This window comes from Mustela lutreola, chromosome 3, assembly GCF_030435805.1.
Source record: "Mustela lutreola isolate mMusLut2 chromosome 3, mMusLut2.pri, whole genome shotgun sequence".
Lineage (NCBI taxonomy): Eukaryota > Metazoa > Chordata > Mammalia > Carnivora > Mustelidae > Mustela > Mustela lutreola.
In genome coordinates, this window is record NC_081292.1 from 186,395,852 (window position 1) to 186,411,972 (window position 16,121).

A 16,121-nucleotide genomic window follows, 5' to 3' on the forward strand; every position below is an offset into this window, starting at 1 on the left:
CCTGTCATATTTAGGAAAGGGAAATAAAACTAATATGCAGTGAAAATACAGGGAGTGCCAGAGAGCTGTGGATGTTCTTTCACTATAAAGAAAAATGACTTAATTTGGTAACCACTGGAAGTTTTTGTGATGACTATGGTATTTCTAAGGCTGCAAAAACTATTAGCAAAATCCATGGTTGGTTGTTGTTGTTGTTGTTGTTTTAAAATTTGTATTTCACTGATGTAAAGATTTAAAAAACCCTCTAAATAACAAAAATACTCTTGGGCAATTCTTGCTGCATTCAGAACGCAGCTCTTATTAATTTTTAATGGATAGAACTGTGTCTTAGATTCATACTTCTTCATGGCAATGGGAGTTTTTAAAAATAAAAGAAACTGAGCCCTGTGAAACATGACACAGGGAAATAATTTTGCTCATATTAGCATGTATACATTTCCACCAGAAAGATACAGGACTTAATATGATTTCAGAGTTATAATTGAACACCTATAGAAAAATATAGGGGATATGAACACGTGAAAACGAAGCCATCTCAACCGTGTCTTGCAAAACATCCTTAATGAACGTGTAGAAGCTGGTCAGATATAATTAGAAGACCACTGGAGTTAGTCAGAAGCCCTTCCTTCTCATTTATAAAATGAGAATAAAAATAGCTTGGAACTAAGCAATTCCTGAGGGAACACAGGTGCAAAATATCTTATAAAAGTGTCAGCTATTATTTGGTGTTTGCCTCAGGCACAGATCTGGTTGTGTCACTCTCTGATCTGAGCCCCTTAGTGGCTCCCTGCTCAGCCCAGGCTTTGGCTGAAACTCGCTGGCCCGGCATGACACTCACATTGTGAGCTGGACCAGTGTCCCCTTCTCTGATCTCTCATGTTTTGTCTCCTTTATATGCCTTATGCTCTGGCTTAACTCATTGGGTTTATTCATTTTTCTCTGCACGTGCTTTGTACTTATTTTTGCCAATGTTCTAATTTTGTCTGAAATACTTTCAGTGTGCTGAAATCCCTATTCTTAAGATATCTTAAGTCCTCCAGACTGGATTTCCCCTTTCTTCATATAAGTTCCTAGTACAGTCAGTCATCACAAGCCACCTGCTCTTAGTAATACCTGTATTATTCCTTTTGACAGACTAGGAGAATTTTGAGGGCCAGATTTAGGTCTGATATATTTTGGTACAACCCCATGAAACCTACCATTTTTCCACATGTCGGTGATATTTAGAATATTTAATGAAACCAAATTATGGATTGTGTGAGTTGACTTGAAAAGTCATAAAAGTGAACTAAATACCTAAGTAAGCAGACAGCATACATATTTTCATTTATTATTATAACACAAAATATATTTATTATATTACATGAAATTAAAAATAACCTCCTTGACTTGTCACACTATCAAAGGAAATCACAAAGTAAAGCAAAATAAAGGAATTTTTAAAATCATCTTTGCTTATCTGTCTCATCTGAGAATTCTCAGTGGGAAGTTATTATATTATTATTCATCAATGCAAAGAACAAAGCTATACTGCTTGAAGGCAAGTGTGCAAAGAGATATAGGGCTTAGTACTATTGTTGTCAAGTATGAGTAACAACAACTAAAATAGGTGTATCTAATGCTTTTTTAAAGTCACATATGTGAAAAGATATACCTGAGACCACCTTCAAGTCAAGTTAGACCTATTACCTATCAATATCCAAAGAATATTTAATCTTCAAGAATGTGGATTTGAAAGGTTTGATAACACAGTTTGAGAGAATAATAAGGGAAGAATAATATTATCATAGATCAGGGGTTGGCAAACTTTTTCTGTAGAAGGCCAGATAGTAAATATTTTTTTAAAAGATTTTATTTACTTATTTGACAGAGAGAGAGATTACAAGTAGACAGAGAGGTAGGCAGAAAGAGAGGGGGAGGAAGCAGGCTCCCTGTTGAGCAGAGAGCCCGATGATGCAAGGCTCTATACCAGGACCCTGAGATCTTGACCCAAGTCGAAGGCAGAGGCTTAACCCACTGAGCCACCTGGGTGCCCACAGATAGTAAATATTTTTGACCCATGTGAATCCTGGGTCTCTGGGGCAAGTGCTCATCTCTTCACTACAGCCTAAAATCCACCATAGACAATACAGAGATGAATAAGCATTGCTGTTTCAATAAGACTCTACTTACAAAAGCAGACAGTGAGTTGGATTTGGCTCATGGATAATGGTCAGTCAATCTCTTAGATTTTTGGTTATATGTAACTGGCATGATAATGAAGAAGAAATAATTTTTCAAATAAATTGTTTTATGCAACACAAATTAACTACCATAAACAGTCACATTAATTTAAATGTTGTGAACTTTAAAAAGAGCCAGAAAATAAAAGATGAGCTGAGACATACAGATTTTTATCATTAGCCGCCCATAAGAGTCAAAAAAGAAATTAGGGTATCTCAAATCATTAGTAAAGTATTTCTTAATCCATGTTTCATTGAACTCTTATGAACCTGAAGATGTTAATAGATGTTCTGAGGAAAAAAAAATGTTCTTCTGTCACATAAAATTTGTGAAATTCCATATTAAATACAGTTTAGTGGTAATAGTAGTAAAAATGTCAGGTAGCTTTTATGAATCTCTTATGGTATGCCAAGTAGTTTCTACTATTATCTCTCTTTGAGAGGTGTGTACACTAAAACCTACAGAGGTAAAGTACTGTACACCTAGGTCACTTGGCTGGGAAGTTGTAGAGCCCACTCTAAAATCCAGTTTTCTCCTCCCTGTCAAGCTCATAGCTATTGAATAATACACACTGACTCTCAAACAAACCTTTTAAAAATACTCAAGCAGTATCAATACACTAATGTACACTTCACATTTCCAAGGATACATCACTTCTCAAATTTACTTGACCACGAAAAAATCAGAAATCCTTATTAAGAATATCACAGAGTGGTGGTGTTCCCTAGAAAAGAGTCTGGAAAAGGCTACATGCATCTTGATGGTGATTCCTAAATCTAGTTGATCATTAGAATAATCTGGGAAACTTTAGAAACATACACTGAAATAATTTCAATCAGAATTAGGGACAGGTAAATGAATCAATTTCTGAAACATTCCTTCCTGAGATGATACTGATCATATGCTAGTTTAGAGATATTCCTTTGTTCTAATTCTATGGAACTAGAAATTTTTGCATACTTCATCCATTTTTGAGAATCCTTTTCTGCCTAGTCATAAGAGGCAGGTGCTTGCAGAGTGATATCAAGAACATGAATCCTCAGTTCCTAAAATTACCAAATATATGGCAAAAACAGCTCATTTAGTTGCTTTTTTACTTCCTAGTATAAAAGAGTATCCATGAAAATAAACAGGTATTGTTAATCTAATAGGATTTTATTTTATTTTGGCCTATATTACTTTGTTTAATTATAGAATTGTTCATTTTTAGACAAAGGATCCCTTTTCTAACACAGCCTTTGCAAACTTAGATTCTTTTTTTGCAAATTGTACTCTATCTATGTCAGAGACTGATTTTAGATATGCCAATATTTTATTGTTCTTGTCTACTTGTAACTCTATGTTGTCATGGTGATAGGTCCTGATATCACATTTCTATAGACAATTAGCTGAAATAAATCTTTGCATCCAACACATTTATTGGAAAGGGAGATGCAAATGAGTGACATTTTCTTGTTAAACCTGAAGATAGTAAAATGTAGAAAAAAAGACCACAGGAAAGCAATATATTAATATTGCTTTTGCAAATAATGAGCTATGTCCTTATGGTCCTTTCAGTGAGTTTCAGTTGGCTATTGTTTTATCATCTGTAAAATAAGGACATTAGAAAAAATAATTTCAAAGTTTTTTTCAGATCTAATATTCTATGGTCAACTCTTAAAAGTAGAAAGGATCTGTTGCGGGGGGAGGGGAGGGAGGGGGTGGTTGGGTTATAGACATTGGGGAAGGTATATGCTATGTTGAGTGCTGTGAAGTGTGTAAACCTGGCGATTCACAGACCTGTACCCCTGGGGCTAATAATACATTATATATTAATAAAAATTTAAAAAAAAATTTAAAAAGTAGGAAGGATCTGAACTACAAAAAAGAAACCATAATGCTTGCCTTTATAAATAGGAGAATACATGCAAACTCATATACTAGGGATCCAGCCTCATGCCAAGAACTAACAATAGTAGTCGCAGGTCAATATTAAAACAAACAGATTGAAAAATCCCAAACAACTAATTTAAAACATACACACACACACACACACACACACACCCCACACACACAGATTAAGTTACAGATTTATATGTAATATTGTAATTTTTAAGTTCTCAATGTTATTAATTTTTTGTAAGACATATATGATGACCTTATTGTATCTATTCTATAGTTAGAACAATTAAAAGTATTTGACTTTTGTTTATAATCATATGACATAAAGGGGGGAAAAATTAAAAGTTGTGTTCAGAGGACTTTTTTTTCACTTTAGATAGCTTTCTACAGGCATAAAATAATATCATCTAAAAACTTTTTTAGGGGATGAATGATTTTTCTTGTTACTTTAGTACTTTATTCACTCTTTTCATGGTGTCATTAAATCCTTGCAAAGAAGTCTTTATTGTGATATGAGATACAGCAGGCTAGAGGCAAGGGTATCCACAAAGGACAGTATGTTGGAGTGAAATTACTGATGCTAATCAGCAGTGATGATAAAAGTCCAAAGTACAGACTCTAAAATAAACCAGTCTCCAATTAATAATGACTATTTTTGAGAAAGATGCCCCAGATAAGCCAACCTACTGATCACTTCAATCTGCCTCTTGGTTATTTGTTTCAAGCTCTTCCTGGAAATCTTGGCAAAGCACAACTAAAAAATAAACCAATACGTTTTTCTTGCACTACCCTTCATAAAACACACTGCCTGATGTATAAATCAAGTTGTAGGAAAACAAAACTAAGCAAAAATATGGTCAAGGTGAATAAGGAGGAACAGGAACAAAAGATTTACCTAATTTTACAGTAAGATTTTCTGTAAGTAAAGACATTCCTGGTCCCTCAAATTTCTTTACACACACACACACACACACACACACACTCAAATCATTGCATGTATGGAGCAGTTTCCATTGAGATGATGTATGTTAGAATAATCTACACAATTACCATAAAATATGTAGACCCGAGTTATGAAAAAAGTGAAAAATAGAAAAATTATGCTTATTAATATCCTACCACTGACTGATTATGTCTTTCTGTGAGTAAAGCCACTGTTAAAAACAGGCAGATTTCAAACATATCCAATGTTTTGTACAACTGGAGTGAAAGTTTGAAAGGGAGACTACTGGGTCTTTCTTTTCAGTTTCATTTTCTTACACTGCTGGAGAGTAAGGAGTGGGCAGCAATGTCTATAAACAGCTGATGGCTGACCTCAAGTCTGAGGTAATCACTAACAGTGACAAGCTCCGCAAATCTCAGACGTGGCTGCAAATCAAACACCGATCACCCCCTGTGCACGGGGCACAGAAGCCCAGTCACAAATCTCTGTAGTCATACTCATCACACAGTTATCACCATTAACAGCAGCATCTTGCAATATGAAGGGCAGCAATAAATACCAATGGGTGAGCATGAAAAACTATTCCTACATATAGCTAACCAAAGAGCTAGCCGACCATTAATTCTCTTAAAATTTAAAGCAAAAAACTTTTCCTGATTGGAAACAGCCTATTTTACACCACTCAGAGGTTAACTTGGAAGACATTTATTCTTACAATTCTATTCCCACATGTTAAAGGTGTTCAAGAAAGGGATCATTCCCGATTATCTGGAACTTCTGAAAAAATAAATTATTTTAAAAATCTGATCTGCTCCCATTTAGTGCACTTCTATAGAGTTAAAAAATGCCAAGGAGGCACAATATAAAAATAATGAGAGAGGGTGAAGGAATTTTACAAATTTAAGTTTTAACAAAACTGACTTCTAATCTCTGAAATTGGTCCGAGATTATACAAATTAAGTAGAGGTTCCACAGTTGTTTACAAAGATGGAAATTCCTCATGGGGAATATTCACTTTGTTCTTCATGCTGGGGTTGACCCTCAGATGAGCAACAGCATTACTTAATTTTTGTTATTTTGTAGCAACTTGAAAGGAGAAGCCATTCCTGAATTCACTCAAAGGCAATTTTAACATTAAAACCCACAACATACCCTGCAAAACAGAAACTGTATTTTGCAAAATCAACACTTAGGGAAAGTCTTCTCCACTTCTCAACAATGATCCTCCCTTATCTTTATTGTATGAAATTATGATGTTTTCTAAGATTTTCTTTGGATAGAATCTTACAAATGCCCCTGGTGACCCCTTTAACCTTTTGTAGAGAATTTGTAAACCATCTCTTGGAAAAAAGTCTTTAAAAATCCCACTCATATTCTCAAAATCTACCTACTTCTCTGTTATTACAATAAATAAATCCTTCACATCTCTGGAAAGATGCATTCTGTACCCCTTTGCTTAATGCAGAGATCTTAGTTTCTTTGCATTTCATAGAAACTTTTACAATGGCAGAGGGTGGGTAGGATGCAGTGAATTAGGTTTCCGTAAAGTGTTAACTCAACTGAGATTTCTTTACAGCTTCCATTTTTCCCCGTTCTTTCATATCTTTGATCATTAGCTCCAAGTACATGTTGCCTTTTGTTCTTTCTCCATTTGAAAACAAACCAACATCAAACAAATCACACAGACCTAAATTCAATCATTCTTTCTACCCAAACGCTTTCACAGATTTAATATTACCATATTGGGCATTGATGGGGCACTGATTAGTGAGAAAGCTGGAAAGCCTGCCATTCTGTGAATATACCCATTGAAGGCAAGTCAATCTTAAACCTTAGCTGGCATTGATATTTGTTAAGGGGGAGATGATTTGGCAAAATACTCCACGTGATTACTTTTCTGTATACTCTGCTGCTTTCTTCAAGATTTAAATATTAAATATAAATTTTAGAGCAGAACTAGGCAGCTTACCCCAGCATGAAAATATGTTTCTTTAAAATGACCACATACATAGAAAATATGCAGCATGAGAACATGATTCAGAACACTGAATCTTTTAAAACTAAAAATCGGCCACCTGATCAACTATCTTTTGCTTAGAGTGGGAGAAGCACAAAGGCCGTGCCCACAGAGAAAGACAGGTCCTGGGCAAATCAAAATCCTGAATTAAGGGCACTGGGTGTTGCCTACAGAAAATCACTTTAAAATGTGACTGGCTAAAAAAAAAAAAAAAAAAAAAAAAAAATGTGACTGGCTATGCAAAGGCTTTTTCAGTTGCATGTAGTATAACCTTCAGTGTCTGACCTAAACTAAATCAGTGTAAGTTTCAAAGGATTAAAAAAAGACCAAAAAGGCTAATTCTTTTTGAGTGAGAGTTATAAAAATACCAAGGAAAATAAATTATTTCTCCCTTTGGGAAGCACAGCACGAGATAGTTTACCACCAAGCCAAAGCTGATAGAGTCTATGTTTCCAATCAACTTCTTTTTTTGTAGGAAATGCTATTGTAATTTATTATTTATGCTCCTTATGTCTTAAAAAGTAGGTTCCAGTGTCATTTTGCCTGGGTATACATAAAAGAAAGATGAGAGAACCTACTATACAGTGACCTTTATCTTAATACAATATTACCAGAACACTGAAAAATTTAGAGTTTTCAAAAAGAGTAGAGAAAAATCCATTTTCAAAGCTTGAATCAGTAAATGTTGAAAAAGATCTTTGCAAATAACATTATTCTTCCCATCAGGTGACACATGTGGCTCAACTTACATTTGAATATACTGATCAGAAAAGATTAAGAAGGGGCATATGTTTTGCAACTATATAGGGTGAGATAGAGTAACTGTTTTGACCCACCAGGTGGTCAACCCTGGTCTGGGATGAAATCCAAGATGACCCTGGTTAGGAAGGGGGATGAAGAAGAGGAGAAAGCAAGATGGAAATGAGCAATGTGTGTCATTTTAAAGGATCCATCTTTAAGGATCCAAAGAGGACTCCTTATCTGAACTTTGAATGCTTCTTTAACTAAAAGGAAGAGAACAACACATAAATAAGAAGAAACTAAGGCATTTTAAAGGAACTCTAACTTTTTTATCCTGTGGGTTTAATTAGGATTTGACCAATTATGTCATCCATCAAAAATGTATTGAATGTTTGTTATATGATTCACATGGGGGGTTGGGAAGAGCAGAAAACACTGTTCTTAACCTCAAAGAATTCACGATCCAGTTGGAGAGACAGGTGGTTTCACATTCTGTTATTGCATTGTGATCAAGGCACTGAGGTGGTGAAGAGCTTAGATTCTGCAGTCAAGCTTCCTGGATATGAATACTATTTCTACTTTAGAGCTGTGTGATGTTGGGCAAGCTATCTTACACTTCAGTTTCCTTATCTTTAAAACAGTGCTAATTAAAGTATCATCATCATACTGTTGTTATGAAATGAAATAAGTTGTAATACACATAAAGGTCTTGATAGTATTGGATTGTGATTTATGTTCCTGTTTATAATGATGTATTTAGCATGCTGTGGGAACATAGAGGAAAGGTATGAGACTCAGCCCAGGATGCAGCATAGATAGGGCTTTCCAGTTGAGATGAGATTTAAATGGGGCTTTGAAATAGTCTAGTAGGACTTACACAGGTATGCAATGGTGAGAAAGTGTAAGACAGCATTGCAAACATGCAGGGAAGAGATATCACTTAGAGTTTGGATACTTGGAGAGTCAATGTATAGAGCTGAGACTATAGTATGGAATTTATATTTTTATCTTGAAGACCCTTCTGTTTTTATCCTCATGCATGCTGGTCATTTCATTCTCTGTTTTCTTCAATAGCCTTACATCTGCAGCATTAATTTCTTCACCTCTATTCAATTCTACACTTGGCTACAAGGTAATTTTGTTCAAAAAACACATTTAACTAGGTCATCTCTATGTACAAGATGGATTTTATCCCTTGTTATTCTTTAGACCAAATTTGACTATTTTGGCCTGGTATCCAAGTTCTTCTCTCTGCTGTCCAAAACACATGTAAAAATTTACCTTTCCTATTACAGTAGCATTCTAGTAACATCCAGTGTCCTGTTCCTATCTCCCACCTCTCTTTTTAAATTTCATATTAATCTCTGATCTTGCTCAAGAAGTTTCCTCTTTGGAATTTTAATATATCCAGATCAATTTGAATTATTTCCTTAAGAATAGTCTCAACTTCGAACATGATGAAGAAAAAGAAAATTTGTTTAACCAAATCTCACACATGTTGATATGCTTCTGGCACCACAGTGCCTTAGTGTTGAGCTTCACAATTCCATGCTTTACTTTAAACTGCTCTTTCCCTTCATTCTCTTTCCATATTGTTCATACATTACTTGTGAGTGGAGGTTTGGCCTTCTAGGTATCTTACTTTCCAGTGTATGTACATCTATAGTATCTTGTACAACAAATAATCCCCAAATGTTTGTTGGATGAATATATTATATGTAAAAATATATAAAACCTTCTTAATAACATGCCAAGATAATTATGTGAAAGTTCCGTATATCTTTTGAAATTAGTTACTTGTTTCTTGTGAGCTAAATTAGAAAAGAATCAAGATTATATTATGGCTTATATTTACTTAGGTATATATAGTTTACATAGACAGGTAGAACATTTATAAAAAGTATTGGAATTCTTTCAACTGAGTGACTGTTAAGCATGAATTTCCATTATAAAATGTAGGTGAAGACATAGAGGAATTGTGAAGTTATAATAAACCACTGGACATTAGAGTTTAGGAGGAAGGGAACAACCATTTAGTCAATATCTATAGTGTGCCAATCATCACAAGCCTGCTATTTTCTTCATAAATCATCTAAGTAACTCTTTCTAATATATCCTCCCAAGAAAAGTAATTATTATTATGGCCATTTTATAGCCAATACCACCATGGCTCAAAAACTTAAGGAGTCCTTTCAAAATCTTACATCTACGTGATGAATTTGGGATTTGAATCTATATCTATCTGACTCTTGAGCCCAAGTTCTCTGAGAGGTTATTAGAATGACAGTATTTAGAGGTAGGTTAAATAAATTGACAATTTTGGACAAGTAACAAACTTTTTTGGTCCTAGTTCTTCACTGTTATGAGCTTGCCCTAGATAATTTCTATAGCGTTTATAACTCCAAATACTTGTGAAAAGAGGCAACTATTTTCTTTCATTCTGTTTTTTAAAAATCTCATGGCATGGAAAGGTGGAAAAGTTATGCACATCAATGGGTTGTATATTGACTATAGCAGGGACATATAATTAGAATGAAGTGTTGTGAACTTTTTCTTTATATATCTCTTATTGTTTGACATGGTGAAATAGATATTATATTTGTAAAATAAAAATCTAATAAATAGAGGAAAAACTAGCATTTTGAGTAGTGAGTTGGTTAAATTCGAATAATCATTCTCTTATTTACTGAATATTGAGGACAAAATTATGTAAATCTTAAATTTTATTCAATGTATTTTTTTGCTTGGGTAAGGCTATCCTACAGTATCTCTTTGCACTCAGCTCTCAACTAGTATGCACGTTAGAAAAGAGTAACATGATTCTAGAACCATGTCTAGAATACAATTGTGTTGAGTACTTGCATTTACTTTAATTACCCTAAAAGTGAAAATAGCTAATGTCAAAATATACTTAATATTTTAGAGACCATAAATCTGTTAATAAATGTACTATACTATTAACTATCATTTGATATAAATAATGGTAGTTTTACTAGACTTTCAAGTCCTTTACTTCTGAATATTGTGCAACAAATTATGATAATATATGAAAGAGAAATGCCTAGAATAACATTTATGTATAAGAAAGTTAAATACGATAATTAATAAAATTTCCTTCATGTCCTAAGGAATCTAGTTAAAGTGACTGGATATTCTTGAGTAAACTACAGTTGGTTTGAACCCATAACCTGGAATGAACTGAGTGCAATGAAATACCAATACATAGAATACTCTAATCATGATCAGTTTAAACGTTTTTTTCCCCATATTGATTTCTTTTACCATTTGACTATTGTAGAGAAGGAAGTTGGGTTAGTGATAATAACTGGACGTTCTTCTCTCAGTCACACTGGAAACTAGCTATGTCTTCTTTTGCTTACGAGATTCTAAGCACCTTTCACAGAACTTGGTTAGATGAAATGAAAATTTTTCATATCAAGCCATCAGTATGACAGATACTCCAAGGCACAAACTGCCATTACATTTAAGGAGAACATTTTGATATATGAATTTATACTCTCAGGGTTGAGGTCTGGCTTGTAGGACATCCTAATTAAAACTAGCCATTTGAGAAAAGAGACTCAAAGCAGAGATAAAAATTAACTCCAAATTACTTAAAAGTATAGGCATATAAAATACATATGAAATACTAAGGACACTGGAAAAATAGTCTTTTTTCTTCCTACCTCTGACAATAGAGTATGACAAAAATTCAGTTCTCTTTGGGGTCTTGCAAACAAAAAATATCTAATGAGCAGAGAACAAAATGAGGATGATGCTCTACAACAAGTAGGCCCAATGCATATTCTTAATATATAGACCACAGCTCAGAGGTGTGTCCCAGTGGCACTTGCATTTCCACACACTAAACATAATTCTAGACTATAAATGACTCCAAATACAGGCTAACCAGGCACACCCACATTAAAAAAATCACAATATTTAAACATTAACCTTAAATAAACACATACACTACAAAAAATTCCTCAGAAAACATTTTGTAATAACACAGAAGAAATGCTTAAGGGGAAAAAAAAGTATTAAGCATACCCAAAATACTTCTGAGGGAAGAGATTATTGTGAAACCTTAAAGATATTGATCAATAAGCCAATTGATTATTTATTGACCACAGTGGTACTTAGGCTAAGTCAATTATCATATAGTTTCACTTACTTGTGGAGTATAAGGAATAACATGGAGGATCTTAGGAGAAGGAAAGGAAAAGTGAACTGGGAGAAATCGGAGGGGGAGATGAAGCATGAGAGACTGTGGACTCTGAGAAAAAGAAATGAGGTTTTTTGTAGGGAGGTGGGGAAATGGGGGGCCCTGCTGGTGGGTATTAAGGAGGACACGTATTGCATGGAGCACTGGATGTGGTGCATAAACAATGAATCTTGGAACACTAAAATAAATAAATAAATAAATAAAATTTAAAAAAATTTTAAAAATCAAAGGGAAATTTAAAAATAAGTATTTCAAACTTTAATTTTAATGTAGTAATCTACTAAGTATGTCATGTGAAAAGTTAGTATTCAATAAATATGGAGGGTAACTCATACCTTAAATTCCTCCAAGATTTTGTAATTTTTCCCATGATATTCACAAAAGTTTTTCACTTCTTTGCACTCAGGACAGCATCCATTGTGTTCCACTTTAGTACACTTTGGGTGAATTTTAGGGCATTCTGGCTGATCACAAACAGGTCCATCCAGAGCACAGACACATGGACAGTTGGAATGCCCTGGGAAAAATCGTTCTCCCAACTTGTATACAAAGCCGCTGTCATCCACACACCCTTTCCCTCGATAGTCATCAAAGATCAGATTGTCATTACTGGAGGTCTGGTCACCTTCATCAGCAGGATAGTCTTCATGACTGATGGCAGCAGAGGTGACCAATCCAAGGATGACCAACAGAAGTATGCAAGCTTCATGAATATGAAGAGCCATCCCCCTCCTCAAAGGCTTCTGGATGTGCTCCTAATATTAAATATACTCAGCTCCTTCCATGGGAATACAAGAAGGGTAGGCTGAAAATAAATATTTAAAGAAGAACAATTTGACATATATAAAGAGAATATGGATTTATGTAAGCCCATTTTCTCAACCTGTTTATTTGAGACCTATCTGGAAGACACTAAGACCTTAAATAGATTAAGTTCATGCAAATATCTACACTTTATTAGGAAATTTGGAGAGTTTATACTTGGCAGTATATGCATTAAAATTTGTCCTTTATTTCACTTGGGAATCTTAAGCTTCGATTTACCTTCTGAATTTCAAAGGTGTGGCTTTGTCTAAATTAAGAAGTGGTTTTACTAAGCCTCAAAAGGTGATTAAAAGTAGTTACAAATGGCTCAAGAATGTTTGAATTCAAATTCTCTGTTGTTCTTTATCACTAAATTAGTGATAGAATATATATGCTATAATTATCTGTATTAAAAACTATGAGATTAGTAAGAAAACTTCTACTTCTAAAAGGGAGGCGACCAATAGTTATATATAAATTATAATTGAGATGAGCTAGTACAAAGGCCTTCCTACTCCTTTACTTCCATAACTGGAGAACAACAATGGTTTCAAATGGGTTACTTGTTTCAGAAAACATAAATCTAGATTTTGAGACATAGATAGGAAGAAAAAATAGTGCAACCATTTCACAGTGACTAAGAGAAAAATTTAATAAATAGTACAAAAGAACTCCATATATTGAAAATAATTTATTAAAAATAAATTTATTTTTCTCATTGTCCATAACTTTATTTTACTCAGGAAGTAAGCTCCTAGTGGGCAGGAAAGATGTACCTGTGATTTTTTTTTTTTTTAATGGCAATTTGAATCTAGTGTTTATGGACTACCACTTGAATTAATTTCTTCAATATAAAATATATACCATTCACATTGTCTTGAGAACATATCTTTCTTTTGACATCCCAAACATATTTGCATCTAGTCAATTTTCACAAAAATGCCAATATAAAACTGCTTATTGAAATTCCTTAAAATGATAATATGGTGTTGCCATTTACAGAAAATATGTCTGATTAATTTGGTGACATTGAATCCTATAAGCTTCATTTAGTGTTAGTGGTTGGTGTGGAGTGTTGGTAGTGGGCTCTTATTTAAATGTTGAGAGTGACTAACTTATACAAAGGCTCTGGGGAAACTGTGACTTTAGAGAATAAAGAAGTGGTTTTACTAAGATAAGAAAAAGTGTTGTCAGATAGTTCATTTGTCTATTTAAATGCTATTGGCTTTATGCCAATATTGCTTAGATTGTGTTTAGGATATTTTCAGATAATTTATAAATGTTATTTGTTGGTATATTTTCAGAATATAATGAATAATGATAAATCATCCCTTTTCAGTATAACATATACAAAGGATAATTCAAAAACAAGGTAAAGATGGCTTAAGGACACTTCATCAACTATTATGTTTGCATTTTAAGTAAAATATCCAAATTATCTTATGCAAAGTAATAGTAAAATGGAAGGTAGTATATTTATGCCCTCCTTTAAGAGAAAACTGCTCTCTGATATTAGAATTCCTTTTGGGTAGGTAATGATAAAAGAGATGGATATATTTTAAAATATGTCAAAAATAATGAGTCATGACAGAACAAAAAAAATGCAAACCTATAATTCTACTTGAGAAGCTGGAAGCTCCCTTTGACAAAGCAATTTTTTTTCTCTTAAATTACTACAGAGGCCACAAACAGAAGCTTCTGAAAAAAGCATAAATGTATTTTTACTGAGTAAGCCATGTATTATAAATCTCTCACATATTTAGAAAGTTTATTTGGAAGAAAGGAAGCTATTGTGCTTCCTTATAGTATTCCAGTAGTGTTTGCCAGTACATGCAAAATAAGCCATATGAAATACACATATCATTCTGCTTCAAAAGGACAGAGACAGAAATTGATCTCTTTGCAAGCTACAGGTAGGCATTAATATATTGTGGTAAATGTAAACCTAAAGATAAAAATAGGGGTGTAATGAGTACTTTATATAAACCTTAAATATGTTTTTATTATATGAAATACAATTTGAAATCTGCATGGAGAAAACAAGGTTTTCTTTTTAATAAAACAAAGTTCTTCAGTTATTAAAAAATCCCTTTTCATAATTGAGCTGCTCCAGTGTAGGTAAAAACACTATTTAAGAGAAGAAAGGTTAGAGAAATGAAATGAAAGGTTTATCTGAAGATTTTCAATAAGTAAGCAAACACTGCTAAACTGAGGATCACTTTCTAGCTAAACTTTCCCCCCTCCCCATATTGCTACATATGATTTAAAATGACTGCATCTATTTCTTTGAGAAAACAAACATAACTCATGTCATAAGATACACTTACCTAATCAGTCTGGAGGTTAATGGTGGTGGTGGGAATCATAGACCAATATGAACTAAAAGATCAGGTATGTTTTAGGAAAGCAGTTCCTCTTTAATTATCCAAAGAATACATTTTCAGGCATGAATTAAAGGTAATCCATTCTCTCTACCTCCCATTTCAAAACACAGTCAAGAAGCAGTCTCCCGCCCTTCCAGAGAGAAACACAGCAGACACACATAAGAAATATGCTTTGGACTTGTCTTCAGAATTCAAAGCAAGAAGCAATGCTGGTCCTGTAGAAATCCAGACCCCAGTAGCAGAATCATGTTGAACTTATTTTTAGCATTTTCTCAGATCCTTCTATGAAATTTACCGGCTGATTACGCCTCCTCCACACATGAGTTCACTTACACAGTGTTTGGTACGGCAGTAGAGGTGATTTGGCTAGGCTCTGAGGATCACAAACAGCAATAGCATACTGTAGCTTAAAGCCCACTCCGTGGCAGTACCATCAGCATCATCCACAATATGTTGCTTGAATCCCCTCTTACACACCAGAAAATACTAACTGTGGACGTGAAGGAAAGGAGCAACTTTAGCTGGGTTTCTGCATCACTGAGAGCAGTTTGCAGACTGCTGATTTGGAGCTCATTCGCCGGCAGCCGGGAATTCCTCAGCACCACGGACAGCGCCAACAACTGGCTTCTGAGCCCAGCTCGGTCGAAATCCGGAGCTGCTTCTTTAGATGAGGCTAGAGTGTTCTCTAAAGCAGTCGCACTTTATACAGCTGATGCATGCATTAGGAGTGGTAAAAACATTTTACACGCGAGATACTTATTGGCATTGAAATTAAAATAAAAAACACAAAACATTGTAATTATACCTAATGCATTCTTAGATGGGCTGCAGAGATGAAAGTTCTGGAAGAGCATTGCATTTAGATTTGAGCCATCTGCAGTCTTGATTATTATTAATAGATAA

The 16,121-nt window shown here is 34.2% G+C and overlaps 1 protein-coding gene across 1 annotated transcript in view; it reads right to left on the reverse strand.

Moving 5' to 3' along the window:
- The window catches only part of VWC2L (von Willebrand factor C domain containing 2 like), a 161,053-nt gene extending 145,199 nt beyond the window's left edge, over positions 1–15,854 (reverse strand). Inside the window, exons 1-2 of the mRNA XM_059168130.1 lie at positions 15,162–15,854; positions 12,366–12,835 (exon numbers count right to left, since the gene is read on the reverse strand). Coding sequence (XP_059024113.1) covers positions 12,366–12,755 — 390 coding nt within the window. The 5' untranslated portion in view covers positions 12,756–12,835; positions 15,162–15,854. The remainder of the gene's footprint in view (positions 1–12,365; positions 12,836–15,161) is intronic.
- Positions 15,855–16,121: the final 267 nt, after the last annotated feature.